At 39.5% G+C, this 20,306-nt stretch overlaps 2 protein-coding genes across 9 annotated transcripts in view; both read right to left on the bottom strand.

The window, feature by feature from the left end:
• The window catches only part of LOC126284945 (DNA ligase 4-like), a 616,842-nt gene that overhangs the window by 311,186 nt on the left and 285,350 nt on the right, over window positions 1-20,306 (bottom strand). The window contains exon 1 of one of the 3 annotated variants that reach the window (XM_049984213.1): window positions 5,283-5,405. The exons of the other annotated variants lie outside the window; for them this stretch is intronic. Coding sequence (XP_049840170.1) covers window positions 5,283-5,328 — 46 coding nt within the window. The 5' untranslated portion in view covers window positions 5,329-5,405. Of the gene's footprint in view, window positions 1-5,282; window positions 5,406-20,306 lie in introns of those variants that run through there. 3 annotated transcript variants of the gene reach the window in all.
• LOC126284944 (DNA ligase 4-like) overlaps window positions 10,520-20,306 on the bottom strand; it is a 295,121-nt gene continuing 285,334 nt past the window's right edge. For all 6 annotated transcript variants that reach the window (XM_049984208.1, XM_049984209.1, XM_049984212.1 and 3 more), the window contains one exon: window positions 10,520-10,737. In XM_049984208.1, the coding sequence (XP_049840165.1) occupies window positions 10,608-10,737 (130 nt within the window). In that variant the 3' untranslated portion in view covers window positions 10,520-10,607. The remainder of the gene's footprint in view (window positions 10,738-20,306) is intronic.

Genomic DNA, 20,306 nt, shown 5'->3' with positions numbered 1-20,306 from the left:
AATCATGAGTTTAAATGTAGAGGTCATCAATCATCTTCAGACAGCTGTTGGGAAACGCTCTACAATACCGCAAAACTCTTCCAGTTTCCTTATATTCTGACTGTCTTTTATATTAAGCATCCAGTGGGTATGTTGTGGAAGCAGCAGCAACATCATTTACGCCATGTGATGTCCAGTTTTCTGTGGGAGACAATGGGTCAACATGTGTTAATGTCAGTTTAGAACCTGACACAGACCTTTAAGTCATGGTGGAGAAAACAAAATGTATGGTGGTGTACAAAGCTGTAATAATACACCGTTTGGACGTGTAACAGCAGAAAAACAATGTATCAGACAACAAAACAGGGGCCCTGTCTTGCGACTGGCAGTCTGTGGGATGTGGCCATCTGGCAGCACAGGGGATGAAACTTTCCACTAGGCTGTGCATGCGACTTCGATCACTGGCCACTGATCAAATGGATCAATACTTTATTTATTTATTTATTTATTTATTGTTCCGTGGGACCAAATTAAGGAGAAGTCTCCATGGTCATGGAAGAAGTCAATACATGAAATTATAACACGATAGTAGAAACAGATAAAATGAAATGTAATAAACATATTCAGGCGACAAGTCGTGAGTTTAAATAAAGAAAATCAACAATGTCACACTGGAATTTGCTTAATTTTTTAGCTCTTCCAGGAGCTCCTCGACAGAATAGATGGAGTGATTCATGAGGAAACTCTTCAGTTTAGACTTAAAAGACTTTGGGCTACTGCTAAGATTTTTGAGTTCTTGTGGCAGCTTATTGGAAATGGATGCAGCAGAATACTGCACTCCTTTCTGCACAAGAGTCAAGGAAGTGCGTTCCACATGCAGATTTGATTTCTGACTAGTATTAACTGAGTGAAAGCTGCTAACTCTTGGGGATTGGCTAATAATGCTAACAACAAACGACATTAAAGAAAATATATACTGTGAGGGCAATGTCAGAATTGTAAATTTAATATGATCACCACACAAGCTCAATGCTAGCACACAGGCAGGCTTTGATTTCGATATATTGGAAGAGAGAGATGCAATAAAATCTCATTGAGTTCCTTGTCAGATGAAGTTAGAGGAATTTTATAGTTCATAGTTTTTCTGTGAGATGGTACGAAATGCCAGTGATAGAGTGTTTGGGTGATAGACGTGAATGAGCCTGAGGGGCACAGATCTCCTTCAGCATGCAATACCTGTATGTAGTTTTGAGACACACAGCAATGCAGTAGCAAAACCCTCATCTTTCTTCCAGTTCTACTTCTAATTCCTGTATTGTCTTTTATACTGCCTTATGTTGCAGCAGTAAGCTGCATTATAGCGCCGATCTTACACGTCGTACACCGTTGGTGGAACTACGATAAAATGCCGCCATTTCCGCCAAGTGGTCAAAAAACACGATCCTCTCGCATTAACTCAGGTCAGTATGTTTCGTCGCAGGATGCAAAAGGTCATAGATATAGCGCTCTCTGACTTCAGCTCAGTTTCGACTTAAATTGGGACAATCACATGGACGAAGCTGCATGGAGAGCGGGACAGAGACTGAAGAACAGTTACTGGGTGCAGAGGGACTGTCTAAAGCCACGTTGGAGATTTGCTGCAGCAGATAGCTTCAACAAAGATGACTCGTTTAGAGACGTGAGTGTGGCACGAGTATGATTCACCAGTGGCTGTAATCATTAAAAGAAGTGCCCATAGGATCCAGCGAAAGTATATGGTTGAATGGAAAGACTTGGTTCAAAGTCGCAGGCAGACTTTCTACCAGAAAGTGTAACGCTATCAGCGACTCTTGCATGTGCCTGTAGAACCAGGACCGCATTTTATGCAGGGTGACGTGTAACATAGTTGTTGTGATTGTGTTTTTAATACAGTGGTCCTTACACGAAATCTATGTTACCAGCAGTCGAATCCTGCCATGCAAACTGACTTTCATGATCAATTTAGTTAATTAGCCTATAAATCTGATGTCAGTGTCGTGCCACCATGCGGGTGGAGGTGACGGCTAGGGTACAACAGATTTATGTTGTGATATCTCTCAGCAACATTTCAGTCTCTCACTTGCACGGGGATAGAAGACCATCGTAATAAAATCAGACGTATTATCCAGTTTATAGAGTGATATGTTGTACTAACTTGATATTTACAACTTCTTTGTGCTGTTACCGTAAGACACTTCATATGTGGTGGGGCGTTTGGTTACTTTAAGCATGAGTTCTAAAGTGAGGTGGCTTCTTGTAACAGAGGTAGATCTTAGCAATCTGTCATAAGCCAAAAATGGGTTTAATATACTAGTCCTGTTATGCATGACGTAACAGATCAGAAAAGATTATTTCCTACCTGATCATAAAAAACGTAGAGGAAATGTAGCCTATGCCATACTGTTATAGGATTTTCACAACAGCTAACGTTATTTTTGACGATGTGAGAATGCATGTATGCCTCGATTTCTTCTGTCTTAGAAAATAACTCGTACAAAATGTAGAAATCTACATTTCACTTGAGAAAATCGTGGAGTATGGCCAACAACATTTCTGTCTTGGATTGAGTAAAGTACATTTTTTAAACCACTATGTCTATGTTGGATGCAATTGTTTAGAACTACTGTATGTGTCCATGCTGCAGCTGCTTGTTTCGCGATGCACTGTGGCTTGCTGCAAGGGTGGTCATGAGGCTTTGGCAACCAGAAATAACGGATTAGCTTAGCCTGTGATGGGCACAAAGATTACACTGACCTGTCTGATGTTGCCCATGGCAGTGGGGAATGGTGAAGTGACCAGCGTGCTGACTGAATGGCGACAGAATTGGATGCATGTGTGTTGCATGAGGGAAGATTCAAAATGATAGGTGTTTGTGTCCATCAACATATTGATATCATCCGAATTCTGACAACTCCAATCATTCCCAAGTGCCCTCCATGGCTGGAGGTGGTGTACTCTGGCATACATGTGCATCCAGAGCTGCAGCTGCGATAGTGGCTGTAATTTTCACCGATCTCTGAACGACGGCACTGACAGTATACAAGGGGTCCAGGCATCTGGGGAGTGAGTGTATGGGATGTGTGAGTGCTTCAGCATTCTCTGACATCTACTCATGGCAGTTACTGCTATGGTCTGAATCGTGGTTTAAGTGTGTTGTGTTAAGCGCTTCTTAGTACATCACAGTTGACTTTGTGTCGCAGTGGTATTGTTGTTGTGTCTCTACCCTATCACATGGTAGACCTTTCCTCCTCCTTCAGAATGTGGTGCAGAGGACTAATTTTGGAATTGTATAGTACTTTAAAAACCCTACTGCAATGGCAAATTCCCGAATGAACAATTTGTTGTTTCTGATAATAGTATTGCGAAAGCACGTCTATCCAGCTCCTCCCACAAATTGTTTAAGGACATAGTATGCAACAGCTAAAATATGAAATTTTCAGCTACCTTCAAAATGATGGACTTCCTACCAAATGATCTAACTGTGCCGGTATCCACCGATAGGTGGCAAGGACGAAAAAATCCAGTAGGGTTTGGAAACCAGGTTGTTGCAGGATCGAATCTTGCCAAATATCTCAATCCTGGTATACACCAATAGGAAGCAAGGAAAAATTGTCCCACACAAAGGCTATCGATTTCATTAATTAGTCAGTCTGTTAGAGTGAGCGAATATTTCCAATCCATCCACAGATACGGGTTCATCAGGTTAACGCTGCTTTGTTTACAGTTCAGTCCAACTGAAAGTGGCACTCTACTGGATGAGAGAGAGAGAGAGAGAGAGAGAGAGAGAGAGAGAGAGAGAGTAGGTGTTTCGACATGAATTTCTCGTTGTAGCATTGTAGGATTGCCGCCACTTGACACTTTTGTTCAGGCATTAGCGCGACATCTTGTCTGTCAGTCATGGAACCCAAGCAGACACCTCCTGGGCAATGGCGCATGCCGAGCGACCGCTACGGTCGCAGGTTCGAATCCTGCCTCAGGCATGGATGTGTGTGATGTCCTTAGGTTAGTTAGATTTAATTAGTTCTAATTTCTAGGCGACTGATGACCACAGAAGTCGCATAGTGCTCAGAGCGATTTGAACCATCTTAACCAATGGCACATGCCACTGACAGACAAGTGGCTTTGCAGGAAGCCGAGCACCCTGTGTGTGCTGTGGGGCAAGCTGGCATTTTGTGGTGAGCAGTGGATGGGCGATGGTGAGTGGTGAGTACTTTATGATCGAAAGATTTTTAACAGTGTAGTTACATGTGATGACTGTTTCATGACGGTATTCCTTGCTCAGTCTGAATAAAAATAAGCGATTGATTTAATTATTTCTTTTTGATGTACTTTTACAAGACCTACAACTTCCCAAACAATACAGAAGGATGAGCAAGATAGATGTAACCAGTGCAAACTGAATTTTGTATAAATAAACAGTGTTACCTCTGCTACGTAATTGAATTTTCTGTTGTGAGATCCTTTCTCTTCAGCACAGTGCCACCAATTTCCAGTTACTGGAGGGGGGAAGGGAGGGTTGGGGAATTTATCAAGGGGGAGAGGTTAATTAATTGATAAATTTAATTAAGCAGTCAATCAAACTAATAGAGTGGGGTGGGGCTATTCGAATAACTCAGGCATGAATGTGTACTTGTATGCGCCAGGGGTAGGGTCAATGGTTGGACATGTCCTGAGGGGTTCATAGGAGGAGGGGTGAGGGTGGGGGGGGGGGGGTCGGAGGTTTCTCAGAAGCACTGATTATACACCAGGGGTCATAATCCATTTAGAAGAATAATAGGTTAAAGACCTGTCAATTGAAATATTACTGTATTTCATTGCTGCCAATCAGAACCCCTCAGAAAGTGCTAAAGATGAACACCAGTCCAAATTGTCCATTACATACAAAAATAACCACTATTTCAGTATACATATAATTCGAAAATGATGCTTTGCTGAAACCATATGTCTAAAAGCCACCGTGTGCAATTTGAATGTGCCAAAAGCATTTAACATTGTTCTTATGTGAAAAACACAATATAAATGGAAAATTAATACTGTAACTAATCAAAAGAAATAGAGCACATGGTCAGGATGTACCAGTAAACTTATCATTATAAAATTACTACAACAAATTAAATAGAACATATAAATAAAGCACGTTAATTGAATCTCCGATATATGTTAGCACTAAAATTCAGGCACTAGTTGATATGTTATAAACAAATTTAGAAATGTAATTGTTACCTGTAACATAATTGGTCAGAAAGTGTTATATTAACTCGTAACAAAGTTGAAAAAAGGTTCACCTTGTTCAGCACTGAGATTGTAAATTTTTAGCAATGTGTATCTCATATTCGGTTTAACTTTTAATTGTGATTTTACATAAAATTGTAATTTTCATTGTTTGTAGTTGTTAACAAAAGTATAAACAGAGGTCACGCAGGCGCTTTGAGGCACACGTTTTTTGGCTATGGTTGCGAACATAAGTATTGTAGGCTTACTCGTTTATTAATTGTTGTGAGCTCTTTGTCGATTGATCTCGACTTTGAGTACGTGTGAAATAACCGTTACAGTTCACCAGGCTCGGACACCAGACTCCTGGAAATACGTCGGTATTAAAACTGCAATGTACTTTGGAATTTTTACAAAACCCCGAGAACTAAACAACTCTTAATGTTGGTAGAATTGACGTGAAAACAACAGCGCATCGACTGGGCATTTTACTCAAAACATTTGCAACGCGGAGGTGGGAAAATATAAAAATCTCACAATCAAAAGAGAACAATAGGTTCGTCCCTAAATGTATACTTGGCCCTGAATATATACTTGCTCCTGATGTAGGCAACCCGAACAAGCAAGTTGTGTTGAATTTAGCCTAGTGCTTATAGGTGCTTTAGCTAACGCAGATTTTTGCGCTAGTAATTGCACATATAGAATGATTTATCTGATGTCGTAGTTACATGGTTGCTACTGTCAATAATGGTACATAAAGCTACTGACCCTACTGTTATGGAGACGATGGGAAAGAGTTCAGTACTACTCTCCTTCTACCTCTCATCTGCGAGCACATCCCGTATGTCCTCATAGCCAATGAGATAAATATTGTTGTTTATTTCTGTAATTATGACCCTTGCGGGATGTTCTCCCACGTCTGTGGCGTCAGCTGTGGTTGTTGCCATTTTTATTGGAAACCTACAGTGGGTTAGGGCCATGCAGTTCCACTCGCTCGCCGTTACAATGATGAAGCGCTGGCCATTATTGACGTTTTTAGATTTTTGACCCTGTCTCTGGTCCCACCGATTAGTTTGGGTCCTGTCATCATTGCCATTATTGTGTCTACCGTTAATTTGGTAGTTACTATTTTGCCTGCTTTGGTTATCACATGGCCCATTGTTCCCGCCCAAGTTATAACTGGTTTGTCTGTTTGATCTGTTGTTTTCATATTTGTTGCGTCTTTCTGTGACCATAGCAAATTCCTGTAGTAGATGTCTAAAGCAGCCGCATTTAAATTTTGCGCTGACTGACGAAGGCTCGTGGATAAATAAAATGTTCGTACGATATCCTCTTTCGAATATGGTGTGTACTTCGAGCATTTTTAGAGATTTTTTTTCCGTTAAGGTTCAAATGCCTCTGAGCACTATGGGACTTAACATCTGAGGTCGTCAGTCCCCTAGAACTTAGAACTACTTAAACCTAACTAACCGAAGGACATCACACACATCTATGTCCGAGGCAGGATTCGAACCGTAGCAGTCGCGCTGTTCCAGACTGAAGCGCCTAGAACCGCTCGGCCACACCGGCCAGCTGTTCCACCAAGTCTCTAGCTCTGGACACATGGTGATTTCTGTTTGACAAGAGATTGTTCTGCACATGGCCAGTAAATTGACCTGAATTTTTCTATAAATGCCTCATGAGTGTCCCAACAATCTGCAGCGTGTCACATTTTGTCAGCTGCAGTGACGTCCATGTGAATGTATAAGAATTCAACTTTTGCGTACAATGGCCAAGACGCGGGAAACGCGTACTGAAATTGTTTGTACCAGACAACGGGGTGCAGTGGGCTATTTTCTTTGAACGTTGAAAATTTCCTGTACGACCGGTAATGTTTAGGTTAAACACAAAATCTGCCATTCTGACATGTTTGCATCCGCCTATGCGGTACCGTAGGTGGTAAGCGGGGGTGTGGGCAACAGGTTAACTGTTGTGCAATATGATTATGTTGTCGGTGTGCGCATTTCCAGTTGTGACCGCATCCTCTGATACTTTGATAAACTGTTTCGAATTTATTTGCATTTTCTTCCCGGAAAGTGGTGAGCTGTTCAGAAATTATTTCTAGTTTTTTCTCCACTTTTTGCAGGTATATGGCGTTTTGGTCAAATATTATTTATCTGCAGTAAACCCGTCCGTAACTACCTGCAGTGCTTTTGTGACAATCCAAATAGCATATTTTGCTCGTTTTGTTGCTATGAGTGACGTTTTCTTAGCTACTGCAGTATTCGATTTTGCCAAACGGGCGTCTCTCTTGGCAGATAGTCGTTTGTTCGACTTCAGAGACGTCTGCGTGCAGTGAATCAATCTTCGTAGTCACCGCCAAATGATTGTCCTCATTTTGTTGACGTAATTCTCTTTAATCTTACTCATCTGAGCTTTACGTTTGACTAATTCTGCTTTCCGTCACTGTTCTAAATTTTCCACACTGTGTGGCGTCGCTCATTCGGCAAGCATGGCTACTTTACCCTTAACTCTGAAAGCGTGACACCTACTTTGGGAACGCATCCGGGCAAAATCTTTTGTGTAATTGTCAGTAACTGGATTTACGATTTGTCGTCCGGTTCTGATTATCACACGGACTGCAGTGTTGTTGAACGTGTTTGCCTAAGTTTCCAGAATCTTCTGACCGTGAATGACCTTCACGAGAAACTGTAATCTCATTACTCTGAGTCACGTGTCTGTCTGACTGATCCGAGAGCGGATTTATAATCGGCAGTCCGTATGACACCTCAATCGTAAATTCGATATCGAGGCTTACGGATTCTTCGTCCCTTCTGTCTTGTCGTTCCATGGTGTTTGTCATATTTGTTTGATTTCACTGTCTAAGGAGCCCAGTGCGGCTTTGAATCAGCATTCATAACTAGATGGCGTTACGAGATGCGAGCGGTGCGTAGCAACGGGACTAGTTGTATTTAATGTGAAAATATGTTAAAGAACCTAGCCATGTACTAATTAAAGAACCTAGCCATGTACTTTTATACCCAATACAACTTAGATATTAACGATGCAAAGCTGATGCAGTGATGCTGAGGGAATGAATGATATATTAAAAAATGAATTCGAAGTTTAAAATAGATTTATAGCTTTACCAGAAGATACTTAATTATGGTATAAACAGAAATTTATATTAGGGTAATGAACAGTGAGGCCTACTCAAAAAGGATAAGGGGGCATACCCGGCATTCACTAAGTATTCAGAGCAGATGTACCTACGTGGAGATAGGACGATCTGTGGCCTACAAAATAGAGATGTTTTGTAAGGGGGCATACCTACCGGAATAGAAAGAGGAAGTGCTCTCACGAGGTCAACCCACAATCAAGGAATAGGTGCTGATCCTAGGAGAAGGGGACAGTATCAAGACAACAGTCACAAATTTTATAGGAATTATTCTGGAAAATGCAAATTCTATGAATGACTAGCATTATTATGTTTCATGGAAGTAAATGAGTGTCAAAAGAACACTTTCATGTCACCCAGAGTTCCTCCAAGCTACAACTAATGAAAATAGTACATACTAGGAAAAAGGTAGCACAAAAAGATAAGAATAGAAAATACGTTACTCATGTGTCATAAACACCTGAAGTATTCTATTGAAAAAGGAAATAAAGAAAAGAAAAAAGTGTCCTCACAATTCCTAAATATTAGTAAGGCTGACTAAAACCATGAGTAAATGCCCGTGTTTTAGTAACAAAGTAAAATAAGAAAAGAATAGAGAAACAATAAGCGAAAGACTGTTCCAGAGAGTACAGAGAATTGTTATGGAAATGAGAGATATGTATGTAAATATATGTAAACAAATGTATACTGTTAAGACATGAAATGTTGTTATGAGTGATATTACTTGAATAATGATTATGTATAAAATATCACGTGTTCGATCTGAGGGCGGGATATGTGCTGATTCCAGAATTTCTGTATAAATTCTAGAACCACTCAGCCTTCTACCGTCTTGAACACATGATATTCTAGATGAGTGTGGAATGGTAAAATGCTACCTACTGCATGTCACATGTTTGTGTGTGCAGGTTAAAATCAGTCATGGGAAGAAAGTAGATTGTCCTCGCCTCATAGAACACCTCATGTACTCATGACAAGTTTGTCGAGACAATATGCATTTGTTGCTCCATGTTGCTGAAAATAAACATATAGTCGTTCATCTTCTGTGAGTAGATCCATCTGGAGGTTAAACTGTTTCTGGACATAGCAGTTAGTATTAACAGTTTGGAGAAAAACTCACATTATGATGGGGACACTAGACATTGTGCTCCAAATACCAAAACAGTATTTATGGGGATATTCTGATGCATAATGGTACATGTTCTGTTACTTTAAATACAAGCTGAACCAGGTCTCAACTGAACAAATGAGAAATTGAGGTTCCAAAAATTCTGATTACACTTCACTCAGAAACTACCAGCAGAGCTCAATACATAAAAGTTTGTCTGCATGCCTTAACTCAAGTGCAACAGCATTCCTGTTTGTGTAGTTATTCAGACTGTTTACCTGTTCTTCAATCAGTCACAAATATTAACTGAGCCTGCTTTATTTTGCCCACCCTGTAGTTTTTGGCTGTCTATTTACCCAATGTGTCAGTAGCAATAAAAATATTAGTGGTGGTGTTTGGAGGGGGAGGAAGAAGAGTAGGAATCAGTCAGTCAGCCTGTAAAAACCTCAGTATTTGAACAGCGTATATACCAATAATTAATAAAATACTGTTTATTACTTAAAGGAATCTGCAGTTTGATCTCAGGACAAAAATCTTTACCAATAGAAATGAGTATGTGCAACAGTTAGGACAAATACTTCATCTATAAAGAAAACAACATAACTAAGTAAGGTTTTAAAATTAACACTGGCTCGAACAAAATTTAATATGGAAAGACTTAGGCCATGAGCAGAAAGATGCATTTGAGTATGTAAAATTTTTGAACTAATTATATTAATTTTGTTTGGAAATCAAGAGATGGGTATTTACAAATGGTATTGAGACTTTACAATATTTGACCTCATGTGATGAAAAACAGAGTTCTAATAGTTGAAATCAAAATCCATTACAGTAATGACAAAGAAAAATAAAATGGATTTAGTTCTGGAATTTCAACATGAATTAGGTAAGTGCTGTTATAACCTCTATAAAAAGTGCCACACACAATCTCTCTACTAGGGTTTTCCTCAGCTCTCCTAACATGTGCACTCCCCTGCTTTCTCTTGAAAATAGGTATAAGGAAATCTGATAACAATGTAGTGCATGGATAGAAATGGAAAAAATGGTAATTTTTAACTGTTTAATATAAAATGGTATACAAAGACTGTAACAGTTTATTTAATAAATTCTATTCAACACACACACAATACATGATCAGTAGTTTCTTTCATTCATCTGACGACGTTGGTCCACACAGTTTTCAATCCATTTTTCATTAACTATATGAATTTTTTTCCTTCTTTCTCTATTTAATAATTTGATCTCTTCAAGCCTTGTGTGACACCTGAAACAAGTTGCCAAGTGAGTGATTGATCAATGTGCTAGTTGACTTATAGATAAACAGGACAGGCAAAAATGCAGTTATCATATAGGAGCCACCAAATAAGGGAAACAGTGTGACGATAGTCAAAACTCACTAAGAAAAAAACACTTTAAGTTTAAAATTTCAGATCTATCTGAGGGCATGATTCAAAAAAAAAAAAAAAGCAATAAAAATGGCAACAGTACAACAGTAACCTATAAGTTGATAAGTATATTCTGAACAGTGTTTTTCATATGTGCTAGAAATCAGTATCATGCAAATGCACAAAAGAACAGTGTATGAACACTGTAAAGGTAGCACCAATGACAAACAGCAGGCTGTTATTTGAGTTCTGCACAGTGAAGGTATAAAACATATTAAAAATCATTGCAAAAGAGGTATAGAGAGAGATCCAGGATGGTCAGGCATGTAGCAAGATAGAAGCTTGGAAATGTTGTGATGTTCATGGCTGATGCTTCTTATCTGGGTCATGCATATCATATTGTGACTAGCAGAAAACACTGCAGCTGTTGAAGCTGTCAGAATGAAATCTGCTGAGGGACACTGAATGACACTGCAGCAACACTGAACATTAGCCACAGTTTAGCACACAACTCTGGCTTAATAAATTGTGTGCAAAATTGGTAATCTCTCATGGTGAGAGGTGGGAACATAATACACCCAGGAACATCGTCAAACAAGATCGTTTTGCTAGTCCACATGTTAAGGTGTGGGGAGGTATAATGTTGCATGGGTGTACTGACATCCAAGTCTTTGAACACAGTAAACTTTCCAGTCAACATTATTGTGACATTGCGCTCTTTCCCCATGTGCATCTTTTCAGGAGTGCTTCCAAGTCTGATTTAATTTTTGTGGATGGCAACGCATGACTGCATCACACTGTGCAAGTGGAGGAGCTCTTGGAACGAGAGGATATTTGTTGAATGGACTGGCTTGCTCATTATCCTGACTTAAATACCATCTAGCATGTGTGGTACACATGGGGGAGATGTATTGTAGAACATTCACATGTACCAAGAACCATCCAGCAGCTTTCACAACTCCACTGGTGAAGGATATGGGACACCCTTCCACAAGAACTCCTTACCAACTTCGTAGTCAGCATGGGAGCACAGTGCACAGCATGGAGTAACATCTGTGATGATCACACCCCCTTTTCAAAAACTATGTCCTGCCTTTTGTAATGTCCAGTGGACCTTCATAAATCATGGTGACTTCAGTGTAATTGTCATCTTTGAGTAAACATATCATTTCTGTTTGTCTCATTGTGTATTTCCTTCAGTTACCTTCTCTACTACAGTGCAGCAGTTCTTTCTATGTATGGTCCAAGTTTCATTGAGCTATGTTACTTATCAGTGACACAATATGCAAACATTATTTATGTTCTTCAGTTTTGTGCACCAGTATACATCTTTATGGACCTCATTTAACAATTAGTAACATTAAAGTTAAGGCTAATGGTCACATCTTACCGCAGCCTATGAAAAAAAAAAAAAAAAAAAAAAAAAAACCTGTTAAAATGGTGCACAACCATAGGTAAATGGAGGAAGAGGGTGTGGGGACTTGTTGCCACCCCCTGACCTAGAATTTGGATTACACAGTTTTCATTCATAACAGAATTCTTATATACTTCTAGAAGTGATTTCCCATGATTCCAATAATCTTTTGTTCAGTCAATACTATGGATTTAGCAACTGCAGTATAACTTACAGAATGAAGTTTGACTCTGCTATGGAGTGTGCACAAATCTGAAACTTACTGGCAAATTAAAATTGTGCACTGGACTGGGGTCTTTACTTTTCACTGGAAAAGCGATGTACAGACCAAGCTACCCAGACAGTACCCATGATCTGCCCTCATATGTTTGCTTCCACCAGTACCTCATTTCCTACCTTCAAAACTTTTCAGAATTTGGATAGTTCGGTCAGCTGAGCACTTATTTGGGAGGATCACTGTATAAATGGTTTGGCTGTCACAATGTTCACAGAAAATAATGCCATTTATTTTGGCACAGCTGCATTTTCATACTGACCTACACTCATATCAGATTAAAGCCTCTGACCAACATCAAAGATGTGTCATATCCATAATCATTTTAATAATACAAAAAGGTGTATTTTGGAGATAACCATGAAATCAAGCTTGCCTTTAAAGGATTAAAATAATCTACCTATAACAAAAATTGAATGTATATATAAGAATATACAAGCCTACAGTTGCAGGTTAACTTTATCATTTACCTAGGTTTCAACACTAGTAATAACGTCTTCTTCAGATACAATGGGCTTAAAGTGAATTTGCCACAGCTTGTTTAATAGAAGTGACAAAACTTTATGGTTATGCATCAAGTTTATAAAGTTGACTTAGGACATGGCTTTTCTTACGCAAACATTTAAATAATATTTTATGTTCTGAAGAAGATGTTATTACTAGCGTTGAAACCTAGGTAAACGATAAAGTTAACCTGCAACTGTAGGCTGTATATTCTTATATAAACAATATCAGTTGCTGTCGCTGCATAAAAATGTTAAAAATTATAAAAAATTGAATGGATAACCATCAATTGTCTGGGATATAATAAAGTTTCTGGGACAACCACTAAAATTGGTGCTTGTGGCATGAAATGTCTTGAAACTGACACACTCATTTATTTAAAAATATGGCAATTTTAGATTTTTGCATCCACCTCTAATCCTGAATACATTATTTGTGCAGACACCCATTTATACAAACTATTTTGTCACATTGGGGCAGATTCAGTCCTTATCAATTAAGGAAAAGCATGTTATGTGGGGCTCAGTTTTCTGCCACTGTTAAATCTTTGATAAGAGTAGAAGCTGTTAATTGACACCAGTCCTAATCAACTTTAAAACCAACAGACAAAGCATTCATGTTTATACATCTGGTTTTTACTTTGAACACTGTGAGATTGTTGTAGACCGCATACTCCAGAAAAATAATTCTTGCCTGAGCCTAGAAGTCAGTAGATAAGATATTCTTGTGTTTCAAGAGACTGATAACTGAGTTCACAGATGTCAAAACGCCTTTCAAAAATGGTAGGAAACTCACTCTTCTTTGTACAAACATAGCCAAACAACCCTTTAAAAATTTGCTCCTGGTTTTTAAGGTTGATAGTATATGTTCTTCTCAGGAAAGTCATGTCATGATAATGGATATCTTGAGTTTAACACAAATCAGTTCCTAGTTCAACAAAATTACAATCACCTTTTGTTCAGTACCCATTTCACTGCATATGCACTGTGACATGTTAGCGACTGAGCAGCCATTCTCGCACTTTGGTGTGTACATCTCTAATATTCAGATGAGTCTAATACAAAACATGACTGACAGATTGTCCTTCTGATCATTTGTCTTTCTTTGTCATAGCCATCAGTATGGCCTCCATTTTAATGACAAGTCATATTTTTCCCTGAAATTAAGGCTGAATTTTACAATTTATGCACAATCCAGGTACTGTAGTGTAGAAGAATGTAGTTTTATTGTGCTTGTAAAGGCATAATTACACCTTTTTTTAGCAATATGTCATATTTTGGCCAACTTTTGGCATATGGGTTGTATTTCAGCAGAAATGCATATATTTGTCATTTTTTAAGGAAACAAAAATAAAAACACAAAAATGTTTCAGGTGATAGTGTCACAAATAAAGACAACAATTAATACAAATCTTTGTTTATCCAGACTATGGTAGACAAGTAGCATAGCACCCTAGTTGGTTTGCTGATGTGAGACATTGTTGCACGGGGTCAACAAAATGCTCTTGAAGCCAACAAAGGCAGCTTCTGACTTAATAAACATCACACAAGTGGGCACACTATTCAGTTTGAATATAAACTCAGTCTGGTTCAATATCAGCTCCACCAAATACAGAAGCTGTGAAGAAAGAACAACTGAAAATGACAGCAGACAGACACTTTTATTTGAGCAGAACGGTCAATCTTCAACTGTGCAATAATTCTGCAAGGACTTGGGTGAGATGAAAATGGCTTGCAGCATTCCTCTGGAGAAGCTGAAAAATCCACACTTCAGACAGCTATTGGAGAAAAACACAACACATCCAGTTCCAGTTGAATCTACTTTGAGAAAGAATTATCTACTGGTGTACTACAAGGAGACACTCAACAAAATATGAATTAGAGTTGCTGACGAAATGTTTTGAATGCCCAAAGATGAAACTACTAATGTGGCGGGTGTTTATGTTGAAAATGTTGTTATTGGTGTTCTAAAAGTTGACAGGCTTGGAGAGACATTCCTCCCGATGTGTGAAACTCCTGAGAGAACAAACCACTCAATAACTGCCATTTTTTTGACAACTCTATGAAGCAACTGTGGCAGCTGGTGTGAACAGAGGTAACGTTTTGCTGCTAGTGACAGGTCATGCTTCATACCTGGCTAAAGCAGCCAAGGGAACTTCGGATTCTTGACCCCAGTACGGTGTATGCCTTGCACACTTTATGCAGAGTTGCAAAAGAGGTGTGATCAAATGACCTTGATGTGGACAAATTGATTTTCTTGACAAACACCTTAACTTCTCCTTCTCCCTCAGCCTCTTCTTACATGATACTTTATTGACTTTATGCAGCTATATATTACTGCATCAGCTACACCAAAATAAAGAAAATCTTTTGTAAACTCGATAGCAATGCATCAAGTGCTATCAAATCTGTGAAAGATGTCTTTATGAATACATTGTCTGGGAACTTAGCATACATCAAAACCAACTTTTCAATGGTATCAAAGGCCATCTATCACATCCACATGCTTTTTTGACTTTCTGCAGTTTGCAGTTCTTTGTGTTTGTCTAAGATTTTTGTGGCTCAGGCAGTGTGGAGTCACAACCACAAAAGTGGTAGTGGCAGCACTGGGCAGAGAATAAGACTTGATCTTTGGAGAGGCAGGAAGTTCCAAAATGTCAGAAACCACAGCCTTTTTGGAAGTTCTGGGAGAAGGGGTAGGCCTTAAAGAAACTGCAGCAGCACAAGTATCCAATGACAAACGCAGGTGCTAGTGCTGACACTAGCAACCTCCATTTGTGTAGTGGCATCAACTTTCTGGGAACAGAAGCAAAGGAAGCAGCGAACATGTGTGACTAAATGGCTTTGTATGTCATTTTTGGCTTCACCATATGGAATGCACTTTATTGTTTTTATATCCTGAATCTTCTGTTCTTCAAGGAAAATACTGCAGTACCTGCTCCAGACAGAGCAGTTGAAACACTTCAGAGAAGAGGAACAACCAGCTCCATCATGGGTGGCTGTACCACATTTGCCACAAGTGACCTCTCCCTTACCACCAAGAATAGTGTGCCCAAAGTGCTGGCATTTAAAACAGTGTATTGGGTTTGGGAAACAAGATCATATGCTTAGATAAAGGAAACCTGTCTTGACATGCTCTGGAAGTCTGGTGCTGTAAAATGTAAGAATAAAAGAGTTTGACGACAGTACTGCCATCCACCCTTTTCACAAAGTTTCATACATACACAAAGCCTTCCTGGGACCACTCAGCTTTCAGTAATTCTCAGGGAATGTAACCTAGATCCCTACAAGTCACAACAGCTTTACTGTAGTTTAAGGTTTTGTGCAGTTTGGTTTCAATTGAATACTCTACAAGGCACTGAGCTTTAGTTAGGTTCTTCATTTGTTGGAAACTAGACGTTTGGACCAAAAGGATCCATTTCATAAGTGCTTATAAAAGTTCTTGCTATGCCCTCTAAACCTTTCTGTACACACAACAGTGAACCCTTATCAAAGCTACCTTCTTTCCTTTTAACTATGGTGAACATATTGTGACAACCAGCATGTTTTCTGTTATAACTTACAGGATGGGCTACCTTAGCCCTTTTGTTTGATTGGATGTTGGTAACTTCCAGCAGCCCACCCTTTCTGCTGGGAGGAGGAAAGAAAACTATCAAATGATCCATTTTGGTCCCATGAGCAGGAAGGGAAATAAAAGTCAGTCTAGAAAGAGCACTGCATGCCTAGGCAAGCCATATACAACTGAGGACAGGCAGATACCCCAGAGGTCGTCCGCTACTGACTGTTACACCTAAACAGCCATGCTTCTCATCAGCATGCAGCACACCTTGAGACAGAGAGGTTTTTACCATGCACACAATCCAAGAAGTCACCATTCCCTGTGATGCACAAAGTTCCACTGCTGTGCCGTGCAGTGGTTGCTGAAGCATGCCATTTGCTTATGGTGACAGGGGACGCTTACCAGTCCCCAGCACAGGAACCCCAGTGTCGCCAAGCCAGTATTCAGCAAAATAATGCTGAGTCCCTGAGGGGAATATTATTTTACATGGTAAACATACACAACTATCACAATTACTCATTCGACCTGCTGAACAGGCTGTCCTAATAGCCATTGAGGTAAGAGAGTGCAACAAACAGCAGACTGTGCCACACAGTGAAACAAGTGATGCCTGTATTCTGGGCTCCAAGGTCATACTTTGATCTTTTCACTGGCAGAACAGGATAAGAAGACCAGCCTTGCTGATGGAGTTTCAACAAAACTCACAACTTTTGGCGTTGTCAAGAAAGCTATCTGTAGTTCCCTGGTTCTGTGTTAAATGAAAGGATTAACCCAGATACTTCAAAGATTCTGTGACAAACTGGGCTACAACTTCCTAGAATTGCACCATAGGATTAAGAACTGTAAGAATCCCCCTAAATGGGTCAGTTGTGCACTATACATCAGAGGTAGTTTCACAGCTGATTGGATGTGGGACCAACAAACAGATTTTATCTTAGGTGAGTACATCCAAATAACAACAGTTCTATTGGAGAGAGCCTTAAAATCCTAGTGGTTAACTGTCAAAGCTTTCATAGGAAAGTGCCAGAGTTTGAAGCACTCTTAAACAGCAGTGGAGTACAAATTATACTTAATACAGAAAGCTAGTTAAAACTCAAAATTGAGGCAGTGAGAATTTTGGGGAAAACTGAAGCATAAATGAAAAGAATAAGCTAATGAGAAAGGCAGTTGGTTTATTTGTTGCAGTAGGTCAGAAACTCATATCTGCCAAGATAGAACTTGAAACTGCATTTGAGTCTGTTTCAGCAAGACTCCGCATCAAAGTGGGGCATAAACTTGTTGTAGAATTGTTCTGTCAACAACCAAACCCACACATATGTAACCAAAATCTATAGTTCACTAGTGCACAAGTTGTCCAATTATACTGTAATCATGAGAGAAAACTTTAATCATCAATCAGTTGTGATGATTACTGTTTTGAAAGTGGTAGGTATGACAAAAGATTACTAAATGCCTTCTCAAAAAACTACCTGGAATAAGTAGTTCAAAAGCCCACACTTGAAGGAAGTAATTTGGATGTAATGGAAACAACGCAGCTGTAGCAACACAGATTGCCACAGTAGAGAAAGACAAAGCAACCAAAGTAGAAAGATTTGTGTGTCAGGAAACTAGAGAATGAAACAGTAGCTCATTGAGGAGCTTCAAACATTTCACCCTGGACAGGCACATGTTGAAGAACTGTGGCCCAAATTTAAAAGAATAGTTCACTATGCACATGTACATGAGTGAGGGAATCATCATCCCCCCCCCCCCCCCCTCTCCCGCCCACACATGATATACAGTCACTGTAAGGAAACTGTGATGAAAACTTGAAAGAAAGAGAGACTACTGCATAATAGGTGTTAGACAAAGTATGGAGCTACTTATAGCAAGGTGCTGAATGAACACATTAAGCTGGAGAGAAGGCAATGCATGAAGCCTTCTGTGACTACTATAGCAGAATCTTATCAAAATATCTCTCACAAGACCCAAAGAAATTATGTTCAGATGTAAATGATGTTAGTGGCATCAATGTTTGTGTCAAAACATTCCTTAAGGAGAAAGGAACTGAAATTAAAGGTAGCAAAGCAAAAGCAGAAATACTGACGTCCACTTTCAAATGTTCCTTTCGAAACAAAAATCCAGGAGTTCTACCTCAATTTAATTCTTGTACCCCTGCAATGATAAGTGAAGCACACATTAGTTTCAGTGGCTTTAAGGAAAAGCTGCCAATTCTAAATTGAACAAAGCTCTAGGCCCAACTGAATTTCTATCAGATTCTGTACTGAATCTGTGTTAGCCACAGATTCAGTACAGGATCTGATAGAAATTCAGTTGGGCCTAGAGCTTTGTTCAATTTAGAATTGCCCCTCCTTTTACTGCAATATATCACAAATGCCTCAATCAAAAAAGTGTGCCCAGCAGATGCAAGAAAGCACAGATCATAGAAGTCCACAAGAAGGGTAGCGGGAAGTAATCCACAAAACTACCAGACTATCTCACTGATGTCCACCTGTCGCAGAATCTTAGAACATATTATGAGGTATCTCAAGAAGAATGAGCTTCTTCATCCCAACCTTTATGGACATGGACATGTCTGTATGGGAGCACAACAGCAAGGTCTTTAGCGCCCGTGCAAAAACAGATTGACACGAGAGTGAGTAAAATACACAAAACAAGAAGATAAAACAGCATGTGAAACACAGGTAACAAAAATTGGAAAACTATGTGCATACCCACACATGGAATGGAGTATTGTGTCAGTAGTAAAACATTAATGACAAAGGAAGAAAGTGCTATAACCTTTATACAATTCTGTACAGTAAATGGCATAACTCCATTGATAAATATAGACTATGATTGGAAGTCTGTTGCTAAGGCAGGATATTCAAAATTTCTAGGTGTGTGCAATGATGAGAAATTGAATTGGAAGAAACACATTGATGATCTGCTGAAATGGTTAGGGTTAGCTACTTATGCTACTAGGGTTATTGCAAATTTTGGCGATAAACATATCTGTAAATTAGCCTACTATGCCTATTTTCATTCACTGCTTTCATAAGGTATCAAATTTTGGGGCAATTAGTCATTAAGAGAGAAAGTATTCATTGCACAAAAGTGTGTGATCAGAATAATAGCTGGAGCCCACCCAAGATCACCTTGCACACATACATTTAAGGAACTCGGGATATTCACAATACCTTTGCAATAGATGTATTTACTTACGAAATTTGCCATTAAGAACCCATCTCAATTCAAAAATAACATCAATGTGCATAGCTACAATATTAGAAGAAAGGATGATATTCACATTATTACGAAATGTTGCATTCATGATCTTTGGAACAAGGATTAATGTATGTATGTACACTCCTGGAAATGGAAAAAAGAACACATTGACACCGGTGTGTCAGACCCACCATACTTGCTCCGGACACTGCGAGAGGGCTGTACAAGCAATGATCCCACGTACGGCACAGTGGACACACCAGGAACAGCGGTGTTGGCCGTCGAATGGCGCTAGCTGCGCAGCATTTGTGCACCGCCGCCGTCAGTGTCAGCCAGTTTGCCGTGGCATATGGAGCTCCATCGCAGTCTTTAACACTGGTAGCATGCCGCGACAACGTGGACGTGAACCGTATATGCAGTTGACGGACTTTGAGCGAGGGCGTATAGTGGGCATGCGGGAGGCCGGGTGGACGTACCACCGAATTGCTCAA

The sequence above is a fragment of the Schistocerca gregaria genome, chromosome 8, assembly GCF_023897955.1.
Source record: "Schistocerca gregaria isolate iqSchGreg1 chromosome 8, iqSchGreg1.2, whole genome shotgun sequence".
Taxonomy (NCBI): domain Eukaryota; kingdom Metazoa; phylum Arthropoda; class Insecta; order Orthoptera; family Acrididae; genus Schistocerca; species Schistocerca gregaria.
The sequence above is the reverse complement of the archived record's forward strand: the minus strand, read 5'-3'. Positions and strand labels throughout refer to the sequence as shown.